The sequence below is a fragment of the Salvelinus alpinus genome, chromosome 7 (genome assembly GCF_045679555.1).
Source record: "Salvelinus alpinus chromosome 7, SLU_Salpinus.1, whole genome shotgun sequence".
Taxonomy (NCBI): domain Eukaryota; kingdom Metazoa; phylum Chordata; class Actinopteri; order Salmoniformes; family Salmonidae; genus Salvelinus; species Salvelinus alpinus.
In genome coordinates, this window is record NC_092092.1 from 60,069,470 (window position 1) to 60,097,114 (window position 27,645).

Here is a 27,645-nt window from a genome sequence, read left to right on the forward strand (position 1 = left end):
TGTGTGGCTTTGCTCCGCGTTACTCGTCCTTGATTGTTATAGTTTCTGTCATTCTAATCAGAACATGACGACGTGAATGTTTATTTCATTAGATGAGATTGTTTATTTTGCCACGCTCCCTGGGTTTTGCATTTGACGGTCGTCCATTTAAACACATAGGCCTTTCGTGTGGAAAATATCCAGCGCGATGTTGTCTGCTGGACTTTATCTCACTATTCTAACAAGTCTAATAATAAACATTCTTCTTGTACATGAGTAATATAGACTATGTGTAACAGTAACACATGGTGTCACTATAGACCACAGAAATGAATGTAGCCGCTGATATTCAATGACTCCTCCTCTCTGAATAAGTGCGACAGCGTCATCAGTCCCGAAATTATAGTGAAGAGATACACTCGAATGGTGGTGAGACAGAGAGGGCTGGACTGTGTACAGGATCTATCTGACGGATTTCTGTTAGATTTAATGGATATGTAACTATTTACTATTGGATTTATTCATTTTGTCCAAGCAGCAATGGGTCGTCGAAGACAAAGAGAACGCGTTTGGATTCAGTGCGTCGCGTTGCTTTGTTTATTTGACTGGTCTGCAGCGCAGATCTCTTACTCCGTTTCAGAGGAGGTGGACAAAGGCACGTTTGTGGGGAATCTCGCTAAGGATTTAAACCTTAATGTTCAGGAACTGGAGTCGAGGGGTCTGAGGATTGTATCAGGACAGAGTAAGAGGTATTTCCAGGCTAATTTGAAAACAGGGATTATATTCGTTAACGAGAGAATAGACCGAGAGGAGCTTTGTCCGAATACGGTTAAGTGCTCTTTAAATATAGAGGCCATATTGAGCCATCCTATGCTTCTCCACCGTATTGAGGTCACTATTTTAGACATAAATGACAATTCTCCATCATTTAATAAAAAGTTTTCTACGTTTAACATATCTGAATCTTCATACCCTGGGGAGAGATATCCTTTACCAATTGCGAATGACGCAGATACGGGCAGTAACTCGGTTAACAGCTACAAGCTGAGCCCGAATGAACACTTCTCCCTGGATGTACAGAGCGGTGGAGAGCAGAGTGTGTCTGCTGAGTTAGTGCTGCAGAAAGCTTTAGACCGAGAGAAACAGCCCGTTATCCAGCTCACACTGACCGCTATAGATGGAGGAAAACCTCCTAGATCCGGGACCTTGCCTATTGTTGTGAATGTCATAGATGTTAATGATAATTCACCCACATTTAGCAAGCCGTTATATAAGGCCAGTGTGCCTGAGGTTGTGCCTTTTGGGACTACAGTGGTAACACTCAGTGCTACTGATTTAGATGACGGAATCAACGGTAGACTTGTGTATTCATTTATTGAGCGGGGGAATACAAATCCTGCTGATATGTTCGCCCTGAATCAAGACACAGGTGAAATTACTGTTAAAGGGAATTTGGATCACGAGAAAAACGCTGCATATGAAATACGTGTACAAGCAACGGACCAAGGCTCCTCGCCTCGCAGTGGTTATTGTAAAGTGTTAGTAGAAGTTATTGATGTCAATGACAATGCTCCTGAAATCACAGTAACATCACTTATGAGTCCAGTGAAAGAGGATGCTGAGATAGGGACCGTGGTCGCCTTGGTAACAGTGATAGATAAAGACGGAGGGAAAAATGGCCTAACTTACTCTAAACTTCTTGGGTCTGTTCCTTTTAAATTAAAGTCCAACTATAAAAACTATTATTCCTTAGTGGTCGACGGGCCTCTTGATAGAGAGAGTGAATCTCAGTACAATGTCACTATCACGGCTACGGATGAAGGGACCCCGCCTCTCTCCAGCACCAGCGTTATTACTGTACACGTTTCTGATGTGAATGACAACGCTCCTCTCTTCTCAGAACCCGTGATTAATGTTTATGTGAAAGAGAACAGTCTGTTAGGAGACGTCATTTTTACGATTTCAGCTATTGATCGAGATTCCGAAGAAAACTCAAAGATTACATATGCATTATTAGATAAAAGTGTTCCAATATCATCATCTGTAAATATAAACTCAGATACTGGAGATATAATCAGTCTGCAGTCTTTTAACTATGAGGAGATACAAACTTTCCAGTTTAAAGTTCAGGCCACAGACTCTGGTGTTCCTCCACTCAGCAGCAACGTGACTGTGAACGTTTTTATCCTGGATGAGAATGACAACAGTCCTGGGATTCTCGCGCCCTATTCTGAACACGGCTCCGTTAACACTGAGAACGTTCCCTATTCTGCTGAAGCGGGCTACTTTGTGGCCAAGATCAGGGCTGTAGACGCCGACTCTGGCTACAATGCGCTGCTTTCATATCACATCTCTGAGCCCAAGGGAACCAACCTCTTCCGAATCGGAACCAGCACCGGGGAACTAAGGACTAAGAGGAGAATGAGTGACAATGACCTGAAAACTCACCCGTTGGTCGTGTTGGTTTCTGATAACGGGGAACCCTCACTGTCAGCGACTGTGTCTATTGATGTAGTGGTGGTTGAAAGTACAGGTGAAATCCAGACTCAATTCAGAAATGTGGCGAGAAAGGAGGAGAACTTCTCTGATTTGAACCTGTATTTGTTGATCGCTATTTCCTCGGTGTCAGTGATATTTTTACTGAGCCTCATCAGTTTAATAGCAGTAAAATGCCACAGGACAGAGGACAGTTTCAGAAGGTACAGCGCCCCAGTGATCACCACACACCCTGACGGAAGCTGGTCTTACTCTAAATCTACTCAGCAGTATGACGTGTGTTTCAGCTCAGACACACTGAAGAGTGACGTGGTGGTTTTCCCCGCTCCGTATCCACCTGCAGATGCAGAACTGATCAGTATTAACGGAAATGACACGTTTAACAGAACTCAGACATTACCCAACAAAGAGGAGGTAAGATCTACACCTAAACAGGCCTATTTTCTATAAAATTGTACAGCATCTATATTCATCTTTTGAATGCCTTGCATTCAAATAATAATATGCATTTCTCAGTTTCTCTTACCTTGAAATCAGACATCCGAAGAGTAGTCACATTGGATGTGTTTTACACTCCGCCTATGGCCTACTGCAGGGATCATCAACTAGATTCAGCCTCTGGACGATTTTGTTTCTTGATCGGACGATCGGGGCCGGATCAAAATTAAGCAATAAGGCCTGAGGGGGTGTGGTATATGGCCAATATACCAAGGCTAAGGTTAGATCTTATGCACGACCCAACGCTAAGTGCCTGGATACAGCCCTTAGCCGTGGTATATTGGCCATGTACCACAACCCCCCAAGGTGCCGTATTGCTTTTATAAACTGGTTACCAATGTAATTAGAGCAGTAAATATAAATGTTTTGTCATACCCGTGGTAGTATACGGACTGATTTACCACGGCTGTCAGCCAATCAGTATTCACGGCTCGAACCAGCCATTTATGATTGCAAATAATTTGTAGATTGCATATTGACTGCAAGTAGCCCAAACAGATATAATGTTTGACTGAAACATAATCACTTCAAACCTTGCTTACATTTGTATACGGTCACGTCTCTCTTTTATGTGTGGGAATACTTGGGAACAGATTTCTTCAATTAAAATCACTTGGAGCTCATTTCCTGTCGTTACAGTCTTTTATGTCCAACAATGAAAATGTGAAGAAAAAAGAAAATCTCTGAAAAGTTGAGGGGACAACTAAAACCATCAGTTGGGGTACCCTGGCCTACTGGCTTGATAGAGCGAGTGTTGCTGTCCATGGTTCTGAAAGCGAGTTAAACTTCAAAGCTGAAGCGCCTGGTGTTTAATGCGCTTTAACGTATGAATGGATTTCTATGACGCTGTACAATAGTTTTGTGCTTCAGGATTGTTTTAATATGTCACATCCCAGAAAAGGTGTATGTAGAGTATTTTGAGAAAATAGCCAGGAAGGTTTACAACGAATGGATAAATATACAGTTGCATCATGTTGCAGCTTGATCTTATAGGCGAAACAATTGCCATTGACATTGTAAGCTTAAAGGTCCGTGCTGTATATTTATCCATTTCAACCGTGTCTACTTGTTTCCAAAGCTGAAATCTTACTAAGTGCTGTCCATGGTGCTGCAACAGTTCTTGCTCATTGCTGATGAGAGGCAGTGTTCTTTTTAGATGAATACTTGTCACTGGTGTAATGCAATAGATGCAAAGTGAAATTTACGTTAGAGAAAAGTGTTTCAGCAATCTTGACACTATCACACTGTTAACCCTTTGAGCTTTGCATATCAATGTCCCTTTTGCGTTTTCACTCGTCCTTGATTGGTATGGCTTCTGTCGTTGTTATCAGAACATGACAATCTGAATATATATTTCATTAGATTAGGTTGACTTTTCTTCACCTACTTTCCCTGTGTTTTGCATTGAATAGAACGTTTTTCCGTTTAACACGCAGGCATTTTGGGTAGTGAAAATCCAACACGATGTGGTCTACTGGAGTTTGTCTCGATATTCTAACAAGTGAAATGATAATAACACGTGAAATAGTATACATTCTTATTTAACATGAGTAATATAGACTATGTACAACATTACACATGGTGTCGCTATAGACCACAGAAATTAATGTAGTCGTTTATATTCTATGACTCCTCCTCTCTGAATGAGAAAAAGACTTGCATCATCAGTCCCGAGAGCTTTGTCAAAAGAAACACTCGATTGGTGGTGAGACGGAAATGGCTGGGCTGTTCACGGTCTCTATAAGGGATTTTTTCGTTTTCAAGCATATGCCACTATTTTCTGTTGGACTAATTCATTTTGTACAAGCAGCGATGGGTCGTCGAAGACAAAGAGAACGCGTTTGGATTCAGTGCGTCGCGTTGCTTTGTTTATTTGACTGGTCTGCAGCGCAGATCTCTTACTCCGTTTCAGAGGAGGTGGACAAAGGCACGTTTGTGGGGAATCTGGCTAAGGACTTAAACCTTAATGTTCACGAACTGGAGTCGAGGGGTTTAAGGATTGTATCAGGACAGAGTAAGAGGTATTTTGAGGCAAATTTGAAAACAGGGATTCTGTATGTAAACGAGAGGATAGACAGGGAGGAGCTTTGTCCGAATACGGTAAAGTGCTCTTTAAACATACAGGCCATACTGAGCCACCCTATGCTTCTCCACCGTATTGATGTCACTATTTTAGACATCAATGACAATGCTCCATCATTCCTCGAGAAATTGCATATACTCAACATAGCTGAATCTTCATACCCCGGTGAGCGATATCCTCTAGCAATAGCGAATGACGCAGATACGGGCAGTAACTCGGTTAACAGCTACAAGCTGAGCCCGAATGAACACTTCTCCCTGGATGTACAGAGCGGTGGAGAGCAGAGTGTGTCTGCTGAGTTAGTGCTGCAGAAAGCTTTAGACCGAGAGAAACAGCCCGTTATCCAGCTCACACTGACCGCTATAGATGGAGGAAAACCCCCTAGATCAGGGACGTTACTTATAATTATCAATGTGCAAGACGTTAACGATAATATTCCAGTTTTTAACAAACAGCTTTACAAATTTCGTGTTACTGAGAACGTGCGATTTGGTACTATTGTTGCAGCACTCAATGCCACAGATTTAGATGAGGGAATTAACAGTGAAATAGAATATTCTCTTATTGGTCGCGGGAGTTTAAACGCCCCCGATGTTTTTACCGTTAACTCTGAAACTGGAGAAATTACTGTGAAGGGGAGTATAGATTACGAGATTAACTCCGCTTTTGAGATTCGTGTTCAAGCTAAAGACAAAGGCGCTCCGCCTCGTAGCACCCACTGCAAAGTATTAGTTGAGGTTATTGATGTCAATGACAATTCTCCAGAAATCTCAGTAACGTCACTCATGAGTCCAGTGAAAGAGGATGCTGAGATAGGGACAGTGGTCGCCTTGGTGACAGTGACAGATAAAGATAGTAGTAAAAATGGCATCACCAACTGTAAACTTCCTGGGTCTGTTCCTTTTAAACTAAAGTCGAACTATAAAAATGATTATTCTTTAGTGGTCGACGGGCCTCTTGACAGAGAGAGTGAATCTCAGTACAATGTCACTATCACGGCTACGGATGAAGGGACCCCGCCTCTCTCCAGCACCAGCGTTATTACTGTACACGTTTCTGATGTGAATGACAACGCTCCTCGCTTCTCAGAACCCGTGATGAATGTTTATGTGAAAGAGAACAGTCCGGTAGGAGACGTCATTTATACAATTTATGCATTTGATCGAGATTCCGAAGAAAACTCAAAGATTAGGTATGCATTATTAGATAAAAGGGTTTCAATATCATCATCCGTTAATATAAACTCAGATACTGGAGATATAATCAGTCTGCAGTCTTTTAACTATGAGGAGATACAAACATTCCAGTTTAAAGTTCAGGCCACAGACTCTGGTGTTCCTCCACTCAGCAGCAACTTGACTGTGAACGTTTTTATCCTGGATGAGAATGACAACAGTCCTGGGATTCTCGCGCCCTATTCTGAACACGGCTCCGTTAACACTGAGAACGTTCCCTATTCTGCTGAAGCGGGCTACTTTGTGGCCAAGATCAGGGCTGTAGACGCCGACTCTGGCTACAATGCGCTGCTTTCTTATCACATCTCTGAGCCCAAGGGAACCAACCTCTTCCGAATCGGAACCAGCACCGGGGAACTAAGGACTAAGAGGCGAATGAGTGACAATGACCTGAAAACTCACCCGTTGGTCGTGTTGGTTTCTGATAACGGAGAACCCTCACTGTCAGCGACTGTGTCTATTGATGTAGTGGTGGTTGAAAGTACAGGTGAAATCCAGACTCAATTCAGAAATGTGCCGAGAAAGGAGGAGAACTTCTCCGATTTGAACCTGTATTTGCTGATCGCCATTGCCTCGGTGTCAATCATATTTTTACTGAGCCTCATCAGTTTAATAGCTGTAAAATGCCACAGGACAGAGGACAGTTTCAGAAGGTACAGCGCCCCAGTGATCACCACACACCCTGACGGAAGCTGGTCTTACTCTAAATCTACTCAGCAGTATGACGTGTGTTTCAGCTCAGACACACTGAAGAGTGACGTGGTGGTTTTCCCCGCTCCGTATCCACCTGCAGATGCAGAACTGATCAGTATTAATGGAAATGACACGTTTAACAGGACTCAGACATTACCCAACAAAGAGGAGGTAAGATCTGTACATAACTGGGCCGATTTTGCTTTTGAATGATCAATGTATTACTATTTTGAACTTGCAGTCAAATAATATTGTTTTCTAAGTTCATCTTACTTTAAAAACGTCCCTCTACTCGAGAGTTGTCACATTGGCTTTGTTTTGCACTGTGCGCATGGCCTCCTTGTCTAACTGAACGAGTGTTGCTGTACATGGTTCGAAAAGCGGGCTAAACTTCAGAGCTGAAGGATTCGCACCAAGCGTTCAGTGCTCTTTGACCCTCATAACTCAACTCTGAAACTCGAAGCATGTTCCACTGCCTTTTTCCATTGTTCCCCTCTAATCAGGGACTGATTTCGACCTGGGTTCACCAGGTGTGTGCAATTTATTATCGGGTAGAATAGAACAGCAGCATGCTCCGGACCCCGGGTAAGAGTTGAATACCCCTGCTCTATGACATATGAATGTCTTTCTTTGACGCTGTGGTAGGGTATTGTAGTAAGTATAGTATTGTGAGAAAATAGGCAGAAGCTTCTACGACGTATAGGAAATACACATACATCATGTTACAGATTGATAATATAGGCTACTCAATTACCCTTAACATTGTCAGCTTAAACGGTGCATACTTTATCTTTATCCCTTTCAACAGTAGATATTTGTTTCCAACGTTGAGGAGGAAGTGGTGAACGTTGAGGAAGTGGTGAAATCTTACAGTGTGCTGTCCATGGTGCTGAAACCATTATTGCTCTCTGCTAGTGGGAGGGAGGGGGGGGGGGGGCAGGCAGTGTTCTTGTCACTGGTGTAATGAAAAAGATTCAACGTGGACGTTAACTTTTGAGAATTGTGTATTTGCCGTCTTGACAGAATCCCACTGTTGACTCCTTGAGCTCTGTACATCAATGTGTGTCTTTTATGGCTTCTGTCATTGTTATCAAAACATGACTATCTGAACATCTATTTAGTTATGTTAGGTTGACATTTCTTCAGCTACTTTCCCTGTGTTTTGCATTGAATGGAATGGTTGTCCTTTCAAATGCACAGGCATTCCGGGTGTAGATGTCCAACACGATGTGGTCTACTGCAGTTTCTCAGTATTCTAACAAGTCAAATGATCAGCCTGGTTACTAGAAACAGACATCGATAATATACACCCGTATTTTACGTTAGTAATATAGACTATGTACAACATTAGCACATGGTGTCGCTATAGACCACAGAAATTAATGTAGTCGCCGAAATTATATGACTCCTCCTCTCTGAATGAGATAGAGACGAGTGTCACTAGTCCAGACCGCTTTGTGAAGAGAAACACTCGAATAGTGGTGAGACGGAGAGGGCTGGGCAGGAGGCTAGTATAGGATCTATCTTACATATTTTGTAGGCTTGATGGATATTTGAATATATTCTACTTGAATAATTAGTTGCTTTATACAAGCAGCGATGGGTCGTCGAAGACAAAGAGAACGCGTTTGGATTCAGTGCGTCGCGTTGCTTTGTTTATTTGACTGGTCTGCAGCGCAGATCTCTTACTCCGTTTCAGAGGAGGTGGACAAAGGCACGTTTGTGGGGAATGTCGCTAAGGATTTAAACCTTAATGTTCACGAACTGGAGTCGAGGGGTCTGAGGATTGTATCAGGACAGAGTAAGAGGTATTTTGAGGCGAATTTGAAAACAGGGATTCTGTACGTTAACGAGAGGATAGACCGAGAGGAGCTTTGTCCGATTACGGTGAAGTGCTCTTTAAACATACAGGCCATATTGAGGGATCCAATGCTTCTCCACCGCATTGAGGTGCATATCTTAGATACAAATGACAATGCACCGATCTTCCTTGAACAAAATCACACGTTTAACATTTCGGAATCATCTTCACCTGGAGATAGATATCCATTACCGATAGGTAATGACGCAGATACGGGCAGCAACTCGGTAAATAGCTACAAGCTGAGCCCGAATGAACACTTCTCCCTGGATGTACAGAGCGGTGGAGAGCAGAGTGTGTCTGCTGAGTTAGTGCTGCAGAAAGCTTTAGACCGAGAGAAACAGCCCGTTATCCAGCTCACACTGACCGCTGTAGATGGAGGAAAACCTCCTAGATCCGGGACTTCACAGATCATTGTCAACGTAATAGATGTCAATGATAACACGCCAACATTTGCTAAACCACTTTACAAGGTCCGCGTTAATGAAAATGTATCTGTAGGGACAAAAATATTAAAGATGGAAGCTACAGATTTAGACCAGGGTGTGAATAGTGAACTTGTTTATTCATTTAGCAAACGTGGTAGTGTTAACTCGGCTGATGTGTTTTCTATAGATCAACAAAGTGGCGAAATTACTGTAAAATCTAAATTGGATCATGAACAAAACGCAGCATATGAGCTACGTGTGCAAGCTACGGACCAAGGTCATTCACCTCGTAGTGGTTATTCTAAAGTGTTAGTTGAAGTTATTGATGTCAATGATAATGTTCCTGAGGTGTCCGTGACGTCACTCATGAGCCCTGTCAAGGAGGATGCTGAGATAGGGACAGTGGTTGCCTTGGTGACAGTAACTGATATAGACGGAGGTAAAAACGGACTTACCAACTGTAAGATTGTTGGGTCTGTTCCTTTTAAACTAAAGTCAAACTACAAAAACGATTATTCGTTAGTGGTCGACGGGCCTCTTGACAGAGAGAGCGCTTCTCAGTATAATGTCACCATCACAGCTACGGATGAAGGGACCCCGCCTCTCTCCAGCACCAGCGTTATTACTGTACACGTTTCTGATGTGAATGACAACGCTCCTCGCTTCTCAGAACCCGTGATGAATGTTTATGTGAAAGAGAACAGTCCGGTAGGAGACGTCATTTATACGATGTCTGCCTTTGACCCAGATTCAGATGAAAATGCAAAGATGACGTATTCGTTATTAGAAACACGCCTTCCAATATCATCATCTGTAAAAATAAACTCGGATACTGGAGATGTAATCAGTCTGCAGTCTTTTAACTATGAGGAGATACAAACATTCCAGTTCAAAGTTCAGACCACAGACTCTGGTGTTCCTCCACTCAGCAGCAACGTGACTGTGAACGTTTTTATCCTGGATGAGAATGACAACAGTCCTGGGATTCTCGCGCCCTATTCTGAACACGGCTCCGTTAACACTGAGAACGTTCCCTATTCTGCTGAAGCGGGCTACTTTGTGGCCAAGATCAGGGCTGTAGACGCCGACTCTGGCTACAATGCGCTGCTTTCTTATCACATCTCTGAGCCCAAGGGAACCAACCTCTTCCGAATCGGAACCAGCACCGGGGAACTAAGGACTAAGAGGAGAATGAGTGACAATGACCTGAAAACTCACCCGTTGGTCGTGTTGGTTTCTGATAACGGAGAACCCTCACTGTCAGCGACTGTGTCTATTGATGTAGTGGTGGTTGAAAGTACAGGTGAAATCCAGACTCAATTCAGAAATGTGCCGAGAAAGGAGGAGAACTTCTCTGATTTAAATCTGTATTTGCTGATCGCTATTTCCTCAGTGTCAGTGATATTTTTACTGAGCCTCATCAGTTTAATAGCTGTAAAATGCCACAGGACAGAGGACAGTTTCAGAAGGTACAGCGCCCCAGTGATCACCACACACCCTGACGGAAGCTGGTCTTACTCTAAATCTACTCAGCAGTATGACGTGTGTTACAGCTCAGACACACTGAAGAGTGACGTGGTGGTTTTCCCCGCTCCGTATCCACCTGCAGATGCAGAACTGATCAGTATTAACGGAAATGACACGTTTAACAGGACTCAGACATTACCCAACAAAGAGGAGGTAAGATCTATAGTTTCACTTAACCCAGAAATCCATCATTTAATTAGCCTTTTTTGTTGCTTTGTTGTGTTTCTCAATGTCTTTGGATGAAGTTGAACTTTTCTTCTCTATCTCATTTGCATGTTCAATTAAATAATAGACATCTTTCTGCCGGTTCAAGTTGGGAAAATGCCGTACACTTTTGCTCGCTGTCAAGATAGACATATAGGCGCTGCCCATGGTTCTGAAATTTATCACCGTCTTGGCTACCTGTTTTTGTCTGTTGTTTCATGTAATGTACTGAATACGCTTTTTCTGCCCTGACTATGTTTTGTAGCTTTTCATATGAAACATCACATTCATGCGTGCTCAGAAGTGATGGTCGTCATGTTATCTATTTACTATTTTTTTATTGAATTATATCTGTATTTCTCCTTTGAACTCCTAGAAGTCAAATAATATTATTTTATAAGTTAGTCTTACCTTGAAAACAGCCCCCCACTCGAGAGTTGTCACATTGGATTTGTTTTGACCAGTGCGTATGGCCTCCTGGCTTGATTGAGCTAGTGTTGCTGTCCATGGCCTGAAAAGGCGCTAAACTTCAGTGCTTAATCTTAGCGCCAAGCGTTCAAGGTGTAAATTACTTCCTGCTACGCTGTACAATCGTGTTGCGCTTCACGAATGTGTTAATGTGTCAAATCCCAACAAAGTTCTACGTATATTAGGTATTGTGAGAAAATAGGCACGAAAGTTTACAACGCATGGCAAATATACATTTACGTCATGTTTCAGATTTGATGATAGACTGCACAATTGCCATTGACATTATAAGCCTATAGGTGCATACTGTAACTTTATCCATTTCAACCCTGTCAAAAGGTTTGTTCAGCAAGCGTGAACGCTTATGAAGTGCTGTCCATGTTGCTGAAACCGTTCTCGCGCTCTGCTGATGAGCGTTCATTTTAGATTGATAGGCCAGCATGCTGCTGGTGTGATCAATGTCTCGTGTTTGTTTAATTCATTGATTCTTATAGCTTCTGCCATTGTTATCCGAAGATGACACTAGATGACACTTATTTCATTACATGAGGTTGATTTACTTTTCTAATGCTTTCCATTTGTTTTCCATTTAACAGAACAGTTTGACTTTTACATATATAGGCCTTTCTGTGAGTGAATGATCAACACGAGGTTGTCTACTTCAGGTTATCTCAGTATTGTAAAAAAAAAACTGTAAAAAAAATACATTGTAATGTTAAGAATAATATATGTATAAAAGTAACACACGGTGTCACTATGGACCATAAATGGGAGAGAAGTTATCGAGATACTATAACTCCTCCTCTCTGAATGAAAAAGAGTCGAGCGCCACCAGTCTCGAGCGTATTGTGAAGAGAAACTCTCGAATGGTGGTGAGACGGAGAGGGCTGGGCTGTACAGGATCTCTGGCATATAACGGAATACTCGAGAGTTTTCATGGGTACAAAACCATTACTTGGATTCAGTTGTTTTGCCCAAGCAGCGATGGGTCGTCGAAGACAAAGAGAACGCGTTTGGATTCAGTGCGTCGCGTTGCTTTGTTTATTTGACTGGTCTGCAGCGCAGATCTCTTACTCCGTTTCAGAGGAGGTGGACAAAGGCACGTTTGTGGGGAATCTCGCTAAGGATTTAAACCTTAATGTTCACGACCTGGAGTCGAGGGGTCTAAGGATTGTATCAGGACAGAGTAAGACGTATTTTGAGGCGAATTTGAAAACGGGGATTCTGTACGTTAACGAGAGGACAGATAGAGAGCAGATTTGTCCGAATACGGCAAAGTGCTCCTTAAATATAGAAGCCATATTGAGCCATCCTGTGCTTATTCACCGTATTGAAATACATATATTAGACATCAATGATAATGCACCGACATTTCTAGAAAGCTTTCATATATTTAACATATCAGAGTCTTCCTCCTCTGGAGAGCGATATCCTCTACCGATTGCGAATGACGCAGATACGGGCAGTAACTCGGTAAATAGCTACAAGCTGAGCCCGAATGAACACTTCTCCCTGGATGTACAGAGCGGTGGAGAGCAGAGTGTGTCTGCTGAGTTAGTGCTGCAGAAAGCTTTAGACCGAGAGAAACAGCCCGTTATCCAGCTCACACTGACCGCTGTAGATGGAGGAAAACCTCCTAGATCCGGAACGTTACAGATCATTGTTAACCTGATTGATGTCAATGATAACTCGCCAACATTTGCTAAAGCACTTTACACGGTCCGCGTTAATGAAAATGTATCTGTAGGGACAACAATATTGATGCTAGAGGCTACGGATTTAGATGAAGGTACACATGCTGACATTGCATATAGTTTTATGAAACGTGGAAATGTGAATTCTGCAGATGATTTTTCATTAGATTCGCAAAGTGGTGAAATTACTGTAAAACGGATATTGGATCACGAGAAAAACGCTGCATATGAAATACGTGTACAAGCAACGGACCAAGGCTCCTCGCCTCGCAGTGGTTATTGTAAAGTGTTAGTAGAAGTTATTGATGTCAATGACAATGCTCCTGAAATCACAGTAACATCACTTATGAGCCCAGTAAAAGAGGATGCTGAGATAGGGACCGTGGTCGCCTTGGTAACAGTGATAGATAAAGACGGAGGGGAAAATGGCCTAACTTACTCTAAACTTCTTGGGTCTGTTCCTTTTAAATTAAAGTCCAACTATAAAAACTATTATTCGTTAGTGGTCGACGGGCCTCTTGACAGGGAGAGCGCTTCTCAGTATAATGTCACTATCACAGCTACGGATGAAGGGACCCCGCCTCTCTCCAGCACCAGCGTTATTACTGTACACGTTTCTGATGTGAATGACAACGCTCCTCTCTTCTCAGAACCCGTGATTAATGTTTATGTGAAAGAGAACAGTCTGTTAGGAGACGTCATTTTTACGATTTCAGCTATTGATCGAGATTCCGAAGAAAACTCAAAGATGACATATGCATTATTAGATAAAAGTGTTCCAATATCATCATCTGTAAATATAAACTCGGATACTGGAGATATAATCAGTCTGCAGTCTTTTAACTATGAGGAGATACAAACTTTCCAGTTTAAAGTTCAGGCCACAGACTCTGGTGTTCCTCCACTCAGCAGCAACTTGACTGTGAACGTTTTTATCCTGGATGAGAATGACAACAGTCCTGGGATTCTCGCGCCCTATTCTGAACACGGCTCCGTTAACACTGAGAACGTTCCCTATTCTGCTGAAGCGGGCTACTTTGTGGCCAAGATCAGGGCTGTAGACTCCGACTCTGGCTACAATGCGCTGCTTTCTTATCACATCTTTGAGCCCAAGGGAACCAACCTCTTCCGAATCGGAACCAGCACTGGGGAACTAAGGACTAAGAGGAGAATGAGTGACAATGACCTGAAAACTCACCCGTTGGTCGTGTTGGTTTCTGATAACGGAGAACCCTCACTGTCAGCGACTGTGTCTATTGATGTAGTGGTGGTTGAAAGTACAGGTGAAATCCAGACTCAATTCAGAAATGTGCCGAGAAAGGAGGAGAACTTCTCTGATTTGAACCTGTATTTGCTGATCGCCATTTCCTCGGTGTCAGTGATATTTTTACTGAGCCTCATCAGTTTAATAGCAGTAAAATGCCACAGGACAGAGGACAGTTTCAGAAGGTACAGCGCCCCAGTGATCACCACACACCCTGACGGAAGCTGGTCTTACTCTAAATCTACTCAGCAGCATGACGTGTGTTTCAGCTCAGACACACTGAAGAGTGACGTAGTGGTTTTCCCCGCTCCGTATCCACCTGCAGATGCAGAACTGATCAGTATTAACGGAAATGACACGTTTAACAGAACTCAGACATTACCCCACAAAGAGAAGGTAAGAATTACAGTTCAGTGAACGAAATGTGTGCCGTAATGACTCCATTATATGTCTTCTATAGGTCCTTATGACATTGTTATTTTCTTTTTTTGTCACTCATTTAAATGATCATTGTAATACTGGACATTTCAAAGTTTTCACCTGTTGTAAAATCGGCTTACTATTTGCGTGCGGTGAAGAAGCTGCAGGCCTTGCTGTCCATGGTTCTGAAAAGCACCACGTCCTTTAACTGTTAAACTGTAGGCCTATGAACATTGTAAATTGTTTGTGTATGTTTAGTACAGACCCTAATCATGTTGATCAGATCTCACCAAGGTCATAATTTGGTCATCTTGTGGTCACTAACCTTTTGGGGGGAGATTACTGTGTTTGGTCTCCACTTCCACAGAAATATTTGATTGTTTTTATATATCCACACGGTATCGCTATCCGCTCACGCAGGATAAAGCCTCGCTCGCCGTGCGAGGCTCCGCCCTACACAGGAGCATTGGTCGTTGTTGAAAAAAAAAGGCTTTGTTCGGGTGAGCAGCAGAACACCGTGGCTCTCGTCTGGTTCTGTTTTGGTTTACGCATCTATGCGGGTGATAGCCTCTGTTCTTCACATAATGTTTCGTTAACGGAATACCGACACAATGACTCACAAATGGGTTATGTTTCCTTCGCGGATGTACTATCTCCTCCCGTTATGTCATCTTTGGAGTATCGCGTCAGCACAGATCGTCTACTCCATATCAGAGGAATCTAACCAGGGCACTGTTGTTGGACATTTGGCGAAGGATTTACATCTAGACGTGCAGCAACTTGAATATCGTGGGTTTAAGATATCCGGACCCAATCAGAGGTATTTTGATGTAAATAAAACAACTGGAATTCTGTCCGTGAGAGAGAGAATAGACAGAGACGAGCTCTGTGCTAGGAGCACGAAGTGTTGGTTAGAACTGGAAGCCATTGTGAATTTGCCATTGAATCTATACAGATTTGAAGTGAATGTTTTGGATATAAATGACAACTCGCCGTCGTTTAGGTCCTCTAAAACATATTTGAATGTATCTGAATCTGCATTTCCAGGGGAGAGATTTCCGTTGGAAAGCGCCTACGACACGGATGTAGGGACTAACTCAGTAAACAGCTACATCCTGAGCGCGAATGAACACTTCTCCCTGGATGTACAGAGCGGTGGAGAGCAGAGTGTGTCTGCTGAGTTAGTGCTGCAGAAAGCTTTAGACCGAGAGAAACAGCCCGTTATCCAGCTCACTTTGACCGCAGTAGATGGAGGAAAACCTCCAAGATCCGGGACATCACTTATCATTGTAAATGTGAAAGACGTTAACGATAATATACCCATTTTCAAAAAAACACTTTATAAAGCTCGTATTCCTGAGAATACGCCTATAGGTGCATCCGTCATCACGGTCCAAGCGAGTGACGCAGATGAAGATCTGAATGGGGAAATTGTTTATATTTTCATTAACCAAAACAGTGATAATAACATTGCCGCATTTGCCATTAATGCAGCTACCGGTGAAATAACGGTTAAAAGCGAGTTGGATCACGAAAAAAACAATGCTGTTGAAATACGTGTCCAAGCTCAAGACAGGGGACACAATCCTAGAGCATCTCACTGTAAAGTCCTGGTTGAAATAACTGACGTGAATGACAATACACCAGAGCTATTTATCACTTCTTTAGTTAACGTTGTGAAAGAGGATGCGTCATTAGGGACAACGGTTGGTCTGATAACAGCGAAAGACAATGACGCAGGCACAAATGGCGCTGTACAGGTTAAAATACTAGGCTCTGTGCCATTCACGATAAACAACTCATACAAGAATCATTATTCCTTAGTGGTTGATGGACCTCTTGACAGAGAGAGCGCTTCTCAGTACAATGTCACCATCACAGCTACGGATGAAGGGACTCCGCCTCTCTCCAGCACCAGCGTTATTACTGTACACGTTTCTGATGTGAATGACAACGCTCCTCACTTCTCAGAACCCGTGATAAATGTTTATGTGAAAGAGAACAGTCCGGTAGGAGACGTCATTTATACGATGTCTGCTTTTGACCCAGATTCAGATGAAAATGCAAAGATGACGTATTCGTTATTAGATAAAGTCGTTTCAATATCATCATCTGTAAATATAAACTCAGATAATGGAGATATAATCAGTCTGCAGTCTTTTAACTATGAGGAGATACAAACTTTCCAGTTCAAAGTTCAGGCCACAGACTCTGGTGTTTCTCCACTCAGCAGCAACGTGACTGTGAACGTTTTTATCCTGGATGAGAATGACAACAGTCCTGGGATTCTCGCGCCCTATTCTGAACACGGCTCCGTTAACACTGAGAATGTTCCCTATTCTGCTGAAGTGGGCTACTTTGTGGCCAAGATCAGGGCTGTAGACGCCGACTCTGGCTACAATGCGCTGCTTTCTTATCACATCTCTGAGCCCAAGGGAACCAACCTCTTCCGAATCGGAACCAGCACCGGGGAACTAAGGACTAAGAGGAGAATGAGTGACAATGACCTGAAAACTCACCCGTTGGTCGTGTTGGTTTCTGATAACGGAGAACCCTCACTGTCAGCGACTGTGTCTATTGATGTAGTGGTGGTTGAAAGTACAGGTGAAATCCAGACTCAATTCAGAAATGTGCCGAGAAAGGAGGAGAACTTCTCTGATTTGAATCTGTATTTGTTGATCGCCATTGCCTCGGTGTCAGTGATATTTTTACTGAGCCTCATCAGTTTAATAGCTGTAAAATGCCACAGGACAGAGGACAGTTTCAGAAGGTACAGCGCCCCAGTGATCACCACACACCCTGACGGAAGCTGGTCTTACTCTAAATCTACTCAGCAGTATGACGTGTGTTACAGTTCAGACACACTGAAGAGTGACGTAGTGGTTTTCCCCGCTCCGTATCCACCTGCAGATGCAGAACTGATCAGTATTAATGAAAATGACACGTTTAACAGAACACAAACGCTTCCTAATAAAGATAAGGTAAGATCTATATACACAAACGGACCTATTTTCTATTAAATTAAACCTGTATTGCTCATTTTAATGTGATGCCTTCAAGATTATGGTTTTCGAAATGTCTCTTTTCCGGAAATCAGCCGACCACTCTAGAGTTGTCACATTGGCTTTGTTTTGCACTGTCCGTATGGCCTCCTAGGTAAATAGATCGAGTGTTGCTTTCCAAGGTGCTGAAGGCGGGCTAAACTTTCAGAACTAAATATTCGCGCTAAGTGTTTATTCCTCTGTGAGGTATGAATGGCTCTTCATGACGCTGGTGGAAACTAGTTGAAAGCTACTTTTGTATTGATTCTATTGCAATTATTATTATTATTATTTTTTTACCACGGAGAGAGTTGTAGACTGATTGGGAAAGGGCAAATTGTGAACTTTGTAATGAAAGCAGAATCAGAATGTCAGCTGTTTTATTTCTTTGATGGATTATTGGTTGTTCAATTGTGAAGGAACCAATACTTTCACAGGATGTAGGTTTATTGTTTTTTTGTAATTATATCATGTCAATGCCTATCCCCATGTTCGGAATGCTACTACTCAGTACAATCTTCTGAGTCCATCACTCCCTCTCTGAACATTGAAAATAGGCTCCTCTGTCAGTCAGTAAGGCAATCCCTTACATTCACAAGGTCGATTGATAGATCATGATTGCATGTTGTTGAATCTTTCACCAACACCACCCAGGTTAACGGATATAGCAATTGAAACAAACAGACCATCATTTTTATGGCGGAGTATGTGTTTCTGTGTGCGAGTGAGCTGGCCTGGCACAGTCAGGGGTCTGTCTATCTCTCTGAGTCCCCAGGAGGTATGTGGATGACAGAAGAAGCTTTTCTCTCTGCTCTTATTTATGCTGTTCCCACGCCCTGCAAGATGTCTGCTGTAACAACCCTTGCTTTCTCTTTTTAATGCATGAGTAATCCTTCTCTTCTATTCTCTACCCTTTTTTAAAATATATATATATCTCCCTCTTTCTCTCCCCTTCTTTCTACATTTCCCTGGCTCACTGTGCCTTTCTCTCAATCTCATGGCCTCTGTTTTTCTCTTGGGTTCCCAACTTTTAATATCGATTTCTCTCTATCCCTCTGCCCTTCCCCTGTCTCTCTATCTCTCTCCCTTGAAAAGATGGCGCCAAAGGACATGGCTGACTTTTTACATTCTCCCAACCAAATGTGCTATTTTGTTTGTTTTGTTAGCGTTTTGTGTAACATATGTTAAAAGTTATTTTGTACATAATCTTGCTGCTACCGTCTCTTATGACCAAAAATAACTTCTGGACATCAAAACAGCGATTACTCACCGTGGACTGGGAAAAACTTTTTCCTTTAACGAGTCCGACGAAAAGGATATACTGCATTCAGTGGAACAGACCCAGATCCCCGTAATCTGCTTGAAGAAAAGACGCAGGAAAAGGGGCCGTAGATCGGGCTTCCTCCTGAGAATCTGTAGGCGAGCGAGTAAACTCCCACTGCCGTTCGTTCTTCTTTCTAACGTGTAATCATTGGAAGATAAAATTGATGACCTACGATTAAGATTATCCTTCCAACGGGACATTAAAAACTGTAATATCTTAAGTTTCACTGAGACGTGGCTAAACGATGATACGTATAATATAGAGCTGGCGGAATTTTTCATGCACCGACAAAACAGAGAAGCTACGTCTGGTAAGACGAGGGGTGTGGGTGTGTGTCTATTTGTCAATAACAGCTGGTGCGCAATGTCTAATATTAAAGAAGTCTCGAGGTATTGCTCGCCTGAGGTAGAGTACCGTATGATAAGCTGTAGACCACACTATCTACCAAGAGAGTTGGCATCTATATTATTCATAGCGTCTATTTACCACCACAGAATGGAGCTAGCACCAACTCTATAAGGCCATAAGCAAAGAAGAAAATGCTCACCCAGAAGCGACGCTCGTAGTGGCCGGGAACTTTAATGCAGGCAAACTTAAATCAGATTTACCAAATTTTTACCAGCATGTCACATGTGCAACCAGAGGGGGAAAAAATCCTAGACCACCTTTACTCCACACACAGAAATGCATACAAAGCTCTCCCCGCCCTCCATTTGGCAAATCTGACCATAATTCTATCTTCCTGATTCCCGCTTACAAACAAAAACTAAAGCAGGAAGTACCAGTGACTCGCTCAATATGGAAGTGGTCAGATGACGCGGATGCTACACTACAGGACTGTTTTTCTAGCATATGTTCCGGGATTCATCCAATGGCATTGAGGAGTACACCACCTCAGTCATCGGCTTCATCAATAAGTGCATTGACAACGTCGTCCCCACAGTGACCTTACGTACATATCCCAACCAGAAGCCATGGATTACAGGCAACATCCGCATCGAGCTAAAAGCTAGAGCTGCCGCTGTCAAGGAGCGGGAGACTAATCCGGACGCTTATAAGAAATCCCGCTATGCCCTCAGACGAACCATCAAACAAGCAAAGCGTCAATACAGGATTAAGATTGAATCCTATTACACCGGCTCTGACGCTCGTCGAATGTGGCAGGGCTTGAAAACTATTATGGACTACAAAGGGAAACCCAGACGCGAGCTGCCCAGTGACGCAAGCCTACCAGACGAGCTAAATGCCTTTTATCCTCGCTTTGAGGCAAGCAACACTGAAGCATGCACGAGAGCACCAGCTGTTCTGGGTGACAGTGTGATAACGCTCTCGGTAGCCGATGTGAACAACATCTTTAAACAGGTCAACACTCACAAAGCCGCTGGGCCAGACGGATTACCAGGATGTGTACTCAAAGCATGCGTGGACCAACTGTCAAATGTCCTCACTGACATTTCAACCTCTCCCTGACCGTGTCTGTAATACTTAAATGTTTCAAGCAGACCAACATATTCCCTGTGCCCTAGGATGCAAAAGTAACCTGCCTAAATGATTACCGCCCGTAGCACTCATGTCGGTAGCCATGAAGTGCTTTGAAAGGCTGGTCATGGCTCACATCAACAGCATCCTCCCAGACACCCTTGACCCACTCCAATTCGCATACCGTCCCAACAGATCCACGGATGACGCAATCTCAATCGCACTCCACACTGCCCTTTCCCACCTGGACAAAATGAACACCTATGTGAGAATGCTGTTCATTGACTACAACTCAGCGTTCAACACCATAGTGCCCACAAAGCTCATCAGTAAGCTAAGAATTCTGGGACTAAACACCTCCCTCTGCAACTGGATCCTCGGCATCCTGACGGGCCTTCCCCAGGTGGTAAGAGTAGGCAACAACACGTCTGCCACGCTGATCCTTAACACTGGGGCCCTCAGGGGTGTACTTAGTCCCTTCCTGTACTCCCTGTTCAGCCACAACTGCGTGGGCAAACATGACTCCAACACCATCATTAAGTTTGCTGACGACACAACAGTGGTAGGCTTGATCACCGACAACGATGAAACGGCCTACAGGGAGGACGTCAGAGAACTGGCAGTGTGGTGCCACGACAATCACCTCTCCCTTAATGTGAGCAAGACAAAGGAGCTGATCGTGGACTACAGGAAAATGCGGGCCGAACAGGCCCCCATTAACACCGACGGGGCTGTAGTGGAGCGGGTTGAGAGTTTCAAGTTCCTTGGTGTCCACATCACCAACAAACTATCATGGTCCAAACATACCAAGACAGTCGTGAAGAGGGCACAACAAAACATTTTCCCCCTCAGGAGACTGAAAAGATTTGCATGGATCCCCAGATCCTCAAAAGTTTCTACAGCTACACCATCGAGAGCATCCTGACCGGTTGCGTCACCGCCTGGTATGGCAAATGCTCGGTATCTGACCGTGTAAGGAGCCAAACTTCCTGCCATGCAGGACCTATATAATAGGCGGTGTCAGAGGAAATTCCATTAAATTGTCAGAGCCTCCAGTCACCCAAGTTATAGACTGTTTTCTCTGCTATCGCACGGCAAGCGGTACCGGAGCGCCAAGTCTAGGACCAAAAGGCTCCTTAACAGCTTCTACCCCCAAGCCATAATACTGCTGAACAATTAATTAAATCGCCACCAGACTATTTACATTGATCCCCCCTTTTGTACACTGCTGCTTCTCGTTGTTTATTATCTATGTGTAGTCACTTCACCCCTACCTAGATGTACAAATTACCTCAACTAACCTGTACCCCTGCACACTGACTCGATACCGGTACCCCCTGTATATAGTCTCGTTATTGTTATTCTTGTTGTGTTACTTTTTATTAGAATTCTTTACTTTAGTCTATTTGTTAAATCTTTTCTTAACTCTTCTTGAACTGCACTGTTGGTTAAGGGCATGTAAGTAAGCATTTCACGGTAAGGTCTACACTTGTTGTATTCGGCAAATGTGACAAATTAAGTTTGATTTGATTTGTATTTCGGTCTATGTCACCTTGTCTCATTCATATTTTTTTCCTTTCCTCCATTCTCACTGTTTCTCTATCTTTCCCCTCCCCCTTTATGTCAGTCCATCTCTGTATCCATCTCTCTTTCTTTCTCTGTCTATCTTTCTGTCAGTCCATCTCTGTGTATCTTTTTCTACGTATCATGTTGCTTTCCATCAGTCTCAGGTATTTCCCTCAATATCAATGTACAGTATATCTATCTCTTTGTCTCCCTATCTCTCCCCACCCCCTCCTTCCCTCTCCCCTCCCTCTATCAGTCCATCGGCCTTGTATTCTCGGCGTGTGTGTGAATGTGTGTGTATCTGTGTGTGTGTGTGTGTGTCTGTGTGTATCTGTATTTGTGGGAGTGTGTGTGTATCTGGATGTGTTAGGAGTGTGTGTGTGTATTTTGGGAGTGTGTGTGTATTTGTGTGAGTTTATCTGTATCTGTGGTAGTATGTGTGTGTATTGTGGGAGTGTGTGTGTGTATCTGTATCTGTGGGAGTGTGTGTGTGTGTTGTGGGAGTGTGTGTGTATCTGTATCTGTGGGAGTGTGTGTGTATCTGTATCTGTGGAAGTGTGTGTGTATCTGTATCTGTGGAAGTGTGTGTGTATCTGTATCTGTGGGAGTGTGTGTGTGTATCTGTATCTGTGGAAGTGTGTGTGTATCTGTATCTGTGGAAGTGTGTGTGTATCTGTGGAAGTGTGTGTATTGTGGGAGTGTGTGTGTATCTGTGGAAGTGTGTGGGTAGCAACTGAGAGGAGGAATGGTGAAATATCATCCCTCTCCCCAGACATGCGCACTCTCTGCCTCAGCATGCTGTAACCAGGATTCTCCCCATTTTCATTAACATACACTAAGTATGTCAGGGCGGCTTGATCCGCTCAGCATGTAAGCTGCTCAGACCCTTTTATTTGACCACAAACTGTGTATATCAACTGCAAACGCTATCTACTTGTGTGGATTTAGCTTTCTTTTGGCCATTTAAAGTGGTGCTTGTTTGTAACCAGTGGCATTCTAGTGATTTTGTTAATATTGTGTGCTCTTAGGCACTGCCTCACAGTAAGCGCTATGATGTATCCTGTTTGTTAATACATTCTTTCATACTATTAGATAATGCACTGACCTCATTTTAGTGAGTGGTGGGTCAGTATAAACAACTAAGTAAAATACAAGCTCAGAGCCACTGTGTGATCTTTTGGTTGGTTCATATTTTAGTCTTCTCCATGTGCTTTGGGGCTCTCTATGATCACACAGGGGTTCTGAATGTTGCAGTGCTGTGCATGTGGAAGTGGGCCAGGGTGTGTTAGGAAGATCACGAGGTGTCAGAGTAATAAATAACAGATTCTCTATATTACCATGCTATCTCTCTCGCTGATGCGTTTGGGCCCAGTATGGCTCCAGCATGGCTCCAGTAATAATGCCTGGAGCTGTCTCTTTGCTTTTGAGTGGTTCAGTATGCGCTGTGTAGACTGCTGCTCACTGTGTGTGTGAGAGAGAGAGGGAGAGTGAGAGAGAGAGAGAGAACAGGAGGGGGAGGCGCTGGTAATTTTCCGTTCTGCGCTGCAGCAGCAGGGATCTCTCGGAGCCTTGGCGTCTCAGCGAGGTACACCCTGGGCTGGGCGGGGCTGACATCACCGGCAGGAATCCAGCTGTCAATCACAGCTAAACAGAGGAGGCGGGACAAAGGGCTAGGGGAATGAGGTCGAGGGGCTTATTCATATCCCTCAGATCACCACTACTTCTGTGTGTGGGTGGGTGTGTGTTTGTCAGTGTGTTCTCTGAGTATGTGTGAGTGTGTGTTTGTCAGTGTGTTCTCTGAGTATGTGTGAGTGTGTGTTTGTCAGTGTGTTCTCTGAGTATGTGTGAGTGTGTGTTTGTCAGTGTGTTCTCTGAGTATGTGTGAGTGTGTGTTTGTCAGTGTGTTCTCTGAGTATGTGTGAGTGTGTGTTTGTCAGTGTGTTCTCTGAGTATGTGTGAGTGTGTGTTTGTCAGTGTGTTCTCTGAGTATGTGTGAGTGTGTGTTTGTCAGTGTGTTCTCTGAGTATGTGTGAGTGTGTGTTTGTCAGTGTGTTCTCTGAGTATGTGTTAGTGTGTTTGTCAGTGTGTTCTCTGAGTATGTGTGAGTGTGTGTTTGTCAGTGTGTTCTCTGAGTATGTGTGAGTGTGTGTTTGTCAGTGTGTTCTCTGAGTATGTGTGAGTGTGTGTTTGTCAGTGTGTTCTCTGAGTATGTGTTTGTCAGTGTGTTCTCTGAGTATGTGTGAGTGCGTGTTTGTCAGTGTGTTCTCTGAGTATGTGTTTGTCAGTGTGTTCTCTGAGTATGTGTGAGTGTGTGTTTGTCAGTGTGTTCTCTGAGTATGTGTGAGTGTGTGTTTGTCAGTGTGTTCTCTGAGTATGTGTGAGTGTGTGTTTGTCAGTGTGTTCTCTGAGTATGTGTGAGTGTGTGTTTGTCAGTGTGTTCTCTGAGTATGTGTGAGTGTGTGTTTGTCAGTGTGTTCTCTGAGTATGTGTGAGTGTGTGTTTGTCAGTGTGTTCTCTGAGTATGTGTGAGTGTGTGTTTGTCAGTGTGTTCTCTGAGTATGTGTGAGTGTGTGTTTGTCAGTGTGTTCTCTGAGTATGTGTGGGTATGTGTTTGTCAGTGTGTTCTCTGAGTATGTGTGAGTGTGTGTTTGTCAGTGTGTTCTCTGAGTATGTGTGAGTGTGTGTTTGTCAGTCTGTTCTCTGAGTATGTGTGAGTGTATGTAGTTAGTGTGTTCTCTGAGTATGTGTGAGTGTGTGTTTGTCAGTGTGTTCTCTGAGTATGTGTGAGTGTGTGTTTGTCAGTGTGTTCTCTGAGTATGTGTGAGTGTGTGTTTGTCAGTGTGTTCTCTGAGTATGTGTTTGTCAGTGTGTTCTCTGAGTATGTGTGAGTGTGTGTTTGTCAGTGTGTTCTCTGAGTATGTGTGAGTGTGTGTTTGTCAGTGTGTTCTCTGAGAATGTGTGAGTGTGTGTTTGTCAGTGTGTTCTCTGAGTATCTGTGAGTGTGTGCGTTGTGCTTCATAGCAATAGATATTATTTGTATTTCAGAGTATTGCAGTATATATGTTGTGTTTCTTTTTTTGTAATATTAGCAGTGTATGTAGTCATGTATTTAGCTGTTTGTCAGTTCTTTATTAATATGTGTATTGCAGTGACTGTATGTTAATGTGTGTTGGCTAAAAGCCTCTTCCTCTGCTCTGCTGGCCCCAGTGTTGCAAAAAGCATTACATTATTGATTATCTAAGTACATTATCCGGGTTGAGGTAGCCAGCTGAATGCTTCACATCTGAACTGGATGGTATTTCTACACAGCAGGGCCATTATTCACCTGCTGTAAGTCATTTGGGTTCAGTAACCATCCAGATGGGATCAACTATTGTGACCCAAAAACATGACTTAGAATTGTTCTCCTCACCCCACCCTTACCCCCAGAGATCTGGCTCAGATGTTGATTGAATCGTGGTCAATGTGATTGGGCTAATGATAATTGGGCCCCTCCAGACAGTCTACTACTTGTCCTAGTTTTGTTTGTGTTTTGTGTTAAAACGTCACTTCCTGTTTCCCTCCCTCCTGGGTGTGGGTTTTGGCAAGGGGATGGGAGCTCAGCTGAGGTTGCCATGGAGGTTGCCATGGAGATGATCCTCATTACTGATAGTGCACCAGTCTGTTTCTCAGAGAGAGAGAGAGAGAGAGCTGCAAATGTGCATCCACCCCCACTAAGCCATCCTCTCATTTATCACATTCAAAGATGGACAAAGAGAGAGTGGAAAGGAATAAAGTCATGGTGAGAGAATAGAGAGGAAAGGGGATTGAGAGAGAGGGAGGGAGAGGAAGACAGCAATAAGGGTACAGGTTTGACCAGGGAGTGTGAGATCATGTCAAAGAGAGACAAGGAGAGGCTGTCAGGATGAGGAGGAAGAAAACAATTAAATATGTGTTTCCCAGGTAAGCGGACATACTAAGGGTTGAGAATTGGTCACAGATAAAATGACTGAACACACACACACACACACACACACACACACACACACACACACACACACACACACACACACACACACACACACACACACACACACACACACACACACACACACACACACACACACACACACACACACACACACACACACCCTTTATGGCGTAAGGCTGTTGTGCAGTCATTAGATTAGCTTTGTCATGCTCAGAAGCACAGGGTTCTTCCCCATCCATCCCCATCCACCCAGCATGGATACAAAGGCGGGGTTCTGAGTGGAGCGATAGAGGGGATCGGTGGCTGCCTGCTGTCTCAGATAGCTTTGTTTACCACATCATGAATATGTTTGATTTATTTTCAGGCAGAACAGGGACAAGTGCTGTTTAACCCTTCCAGGACTCCATGGGAGAGGTTTACATGGCTTTTAGTTCTGTCATGCCCTTTACACTGAAAGGGAGGTACACTGGGGAAGGCATAGCCAAGCACATCCAGAACAGTCTCTCCCCCTCATTCTTTATACATGGGAAAGGAATCATCATCTCTATTGAAACTACGATTTGATATCTGAGATGAAGAGGTTCTAAAGCATGTTATTAATTAGTTAAATACACAGGGGTAAACCCGCACAACACTTTCGAATAGGGCCTTAGATTCCTGAGTCTTTAGATGGAGATTCTTGGTAGAAGTATATGCAGTCTTTAATAATACATGGTTTTAAAAAGTTAAAGTGCTGATGCTGCTAGAGTAGTAGAATGTTATTAATCAGACATGATGCAATGCAGTTAATAGTTTTGCCGCATAGTTGTCTTTGATCTCATCTCAGTGCACCGGGAGGTGTTGAAGATATATGTTTCTGCTCTGGATGTATTAATAGGAGATACAGTGCCTTCAGAAAGTATTCATACCCCTTGACTTATTCCACTTTTTGTTGTGTTACAGCTTGAATTCAAAAAGGATTAAATAGATTTTATTTCTCACCCATCTACACACAATACCCCATAACGCCAAAGTTTTTAGGCATTTTTGCAAATTTATTGAAAATGAAATACACAAGTTTACATACAGTATCAGTCAAAAGTTTGGACACACCTACTCATTCCAGGTTTTTTCTTTATTTTTACTATTTTCTACATTGTTGAATAATAGTGAAGACATCAAAACTATGAAATAACACATATGGAATCATGTAGTAAACAAATCAAATATATATATATATATATATATATATTTGAGATTCCTCAAAGTAGCCACCCTTTGCCTTGATGACAGCTTTACAAACTCTTGGCATTCTCTCAACCAGCTTCATGAGGTAGTCACCTGGAATCAGAGGCGACCCGTCATTCAGGGCAGGTGGGGCTTTGAGACCCACATTTTTCGCAAAAAATATATAATATACTGTATATATACACTAC

General features: G+C 43.2%; 1 protein-coding gene across 22 annotated transcripts in view; it reads left to right on the forward strand.

Moving 5' to 3' along the window:
* LOC139581378 (protocadherin alpha-C2-like) overlaps positions 1-27,645 on the forward strand; it is a 208,163-nt gene that overhangs the window by 122,719 nt on the left and 57,799 nt on the right. Inside the window, exon 1 of one of the 22 annotated variants that reach the window (XM_071411063.1) lies at positions 400-2,889. The exons of 17 other annotated variants lie outside the window; for them this stretch is intronic. In XM_071411063.1, the coding sequence (XP_071267164.1) occupies positions 520-2,889 (2,370 nt within the window). In that variant the 5' untranslated portion in view covers positions 400-519. Of the gene's footprint in view, positions 1-399; positions 2,890-4,649; positions 7,156-8,436; positions 10,954-12,311; positions 14,827-15,337; positions 17,832-27,645 lie in introns of those variants that run through there. 4 more of the 22 variants (XM_071411050.1, XM_071411061.1, XM_071411060.1 and 1 more) reach the window with 4 other exon arrangements.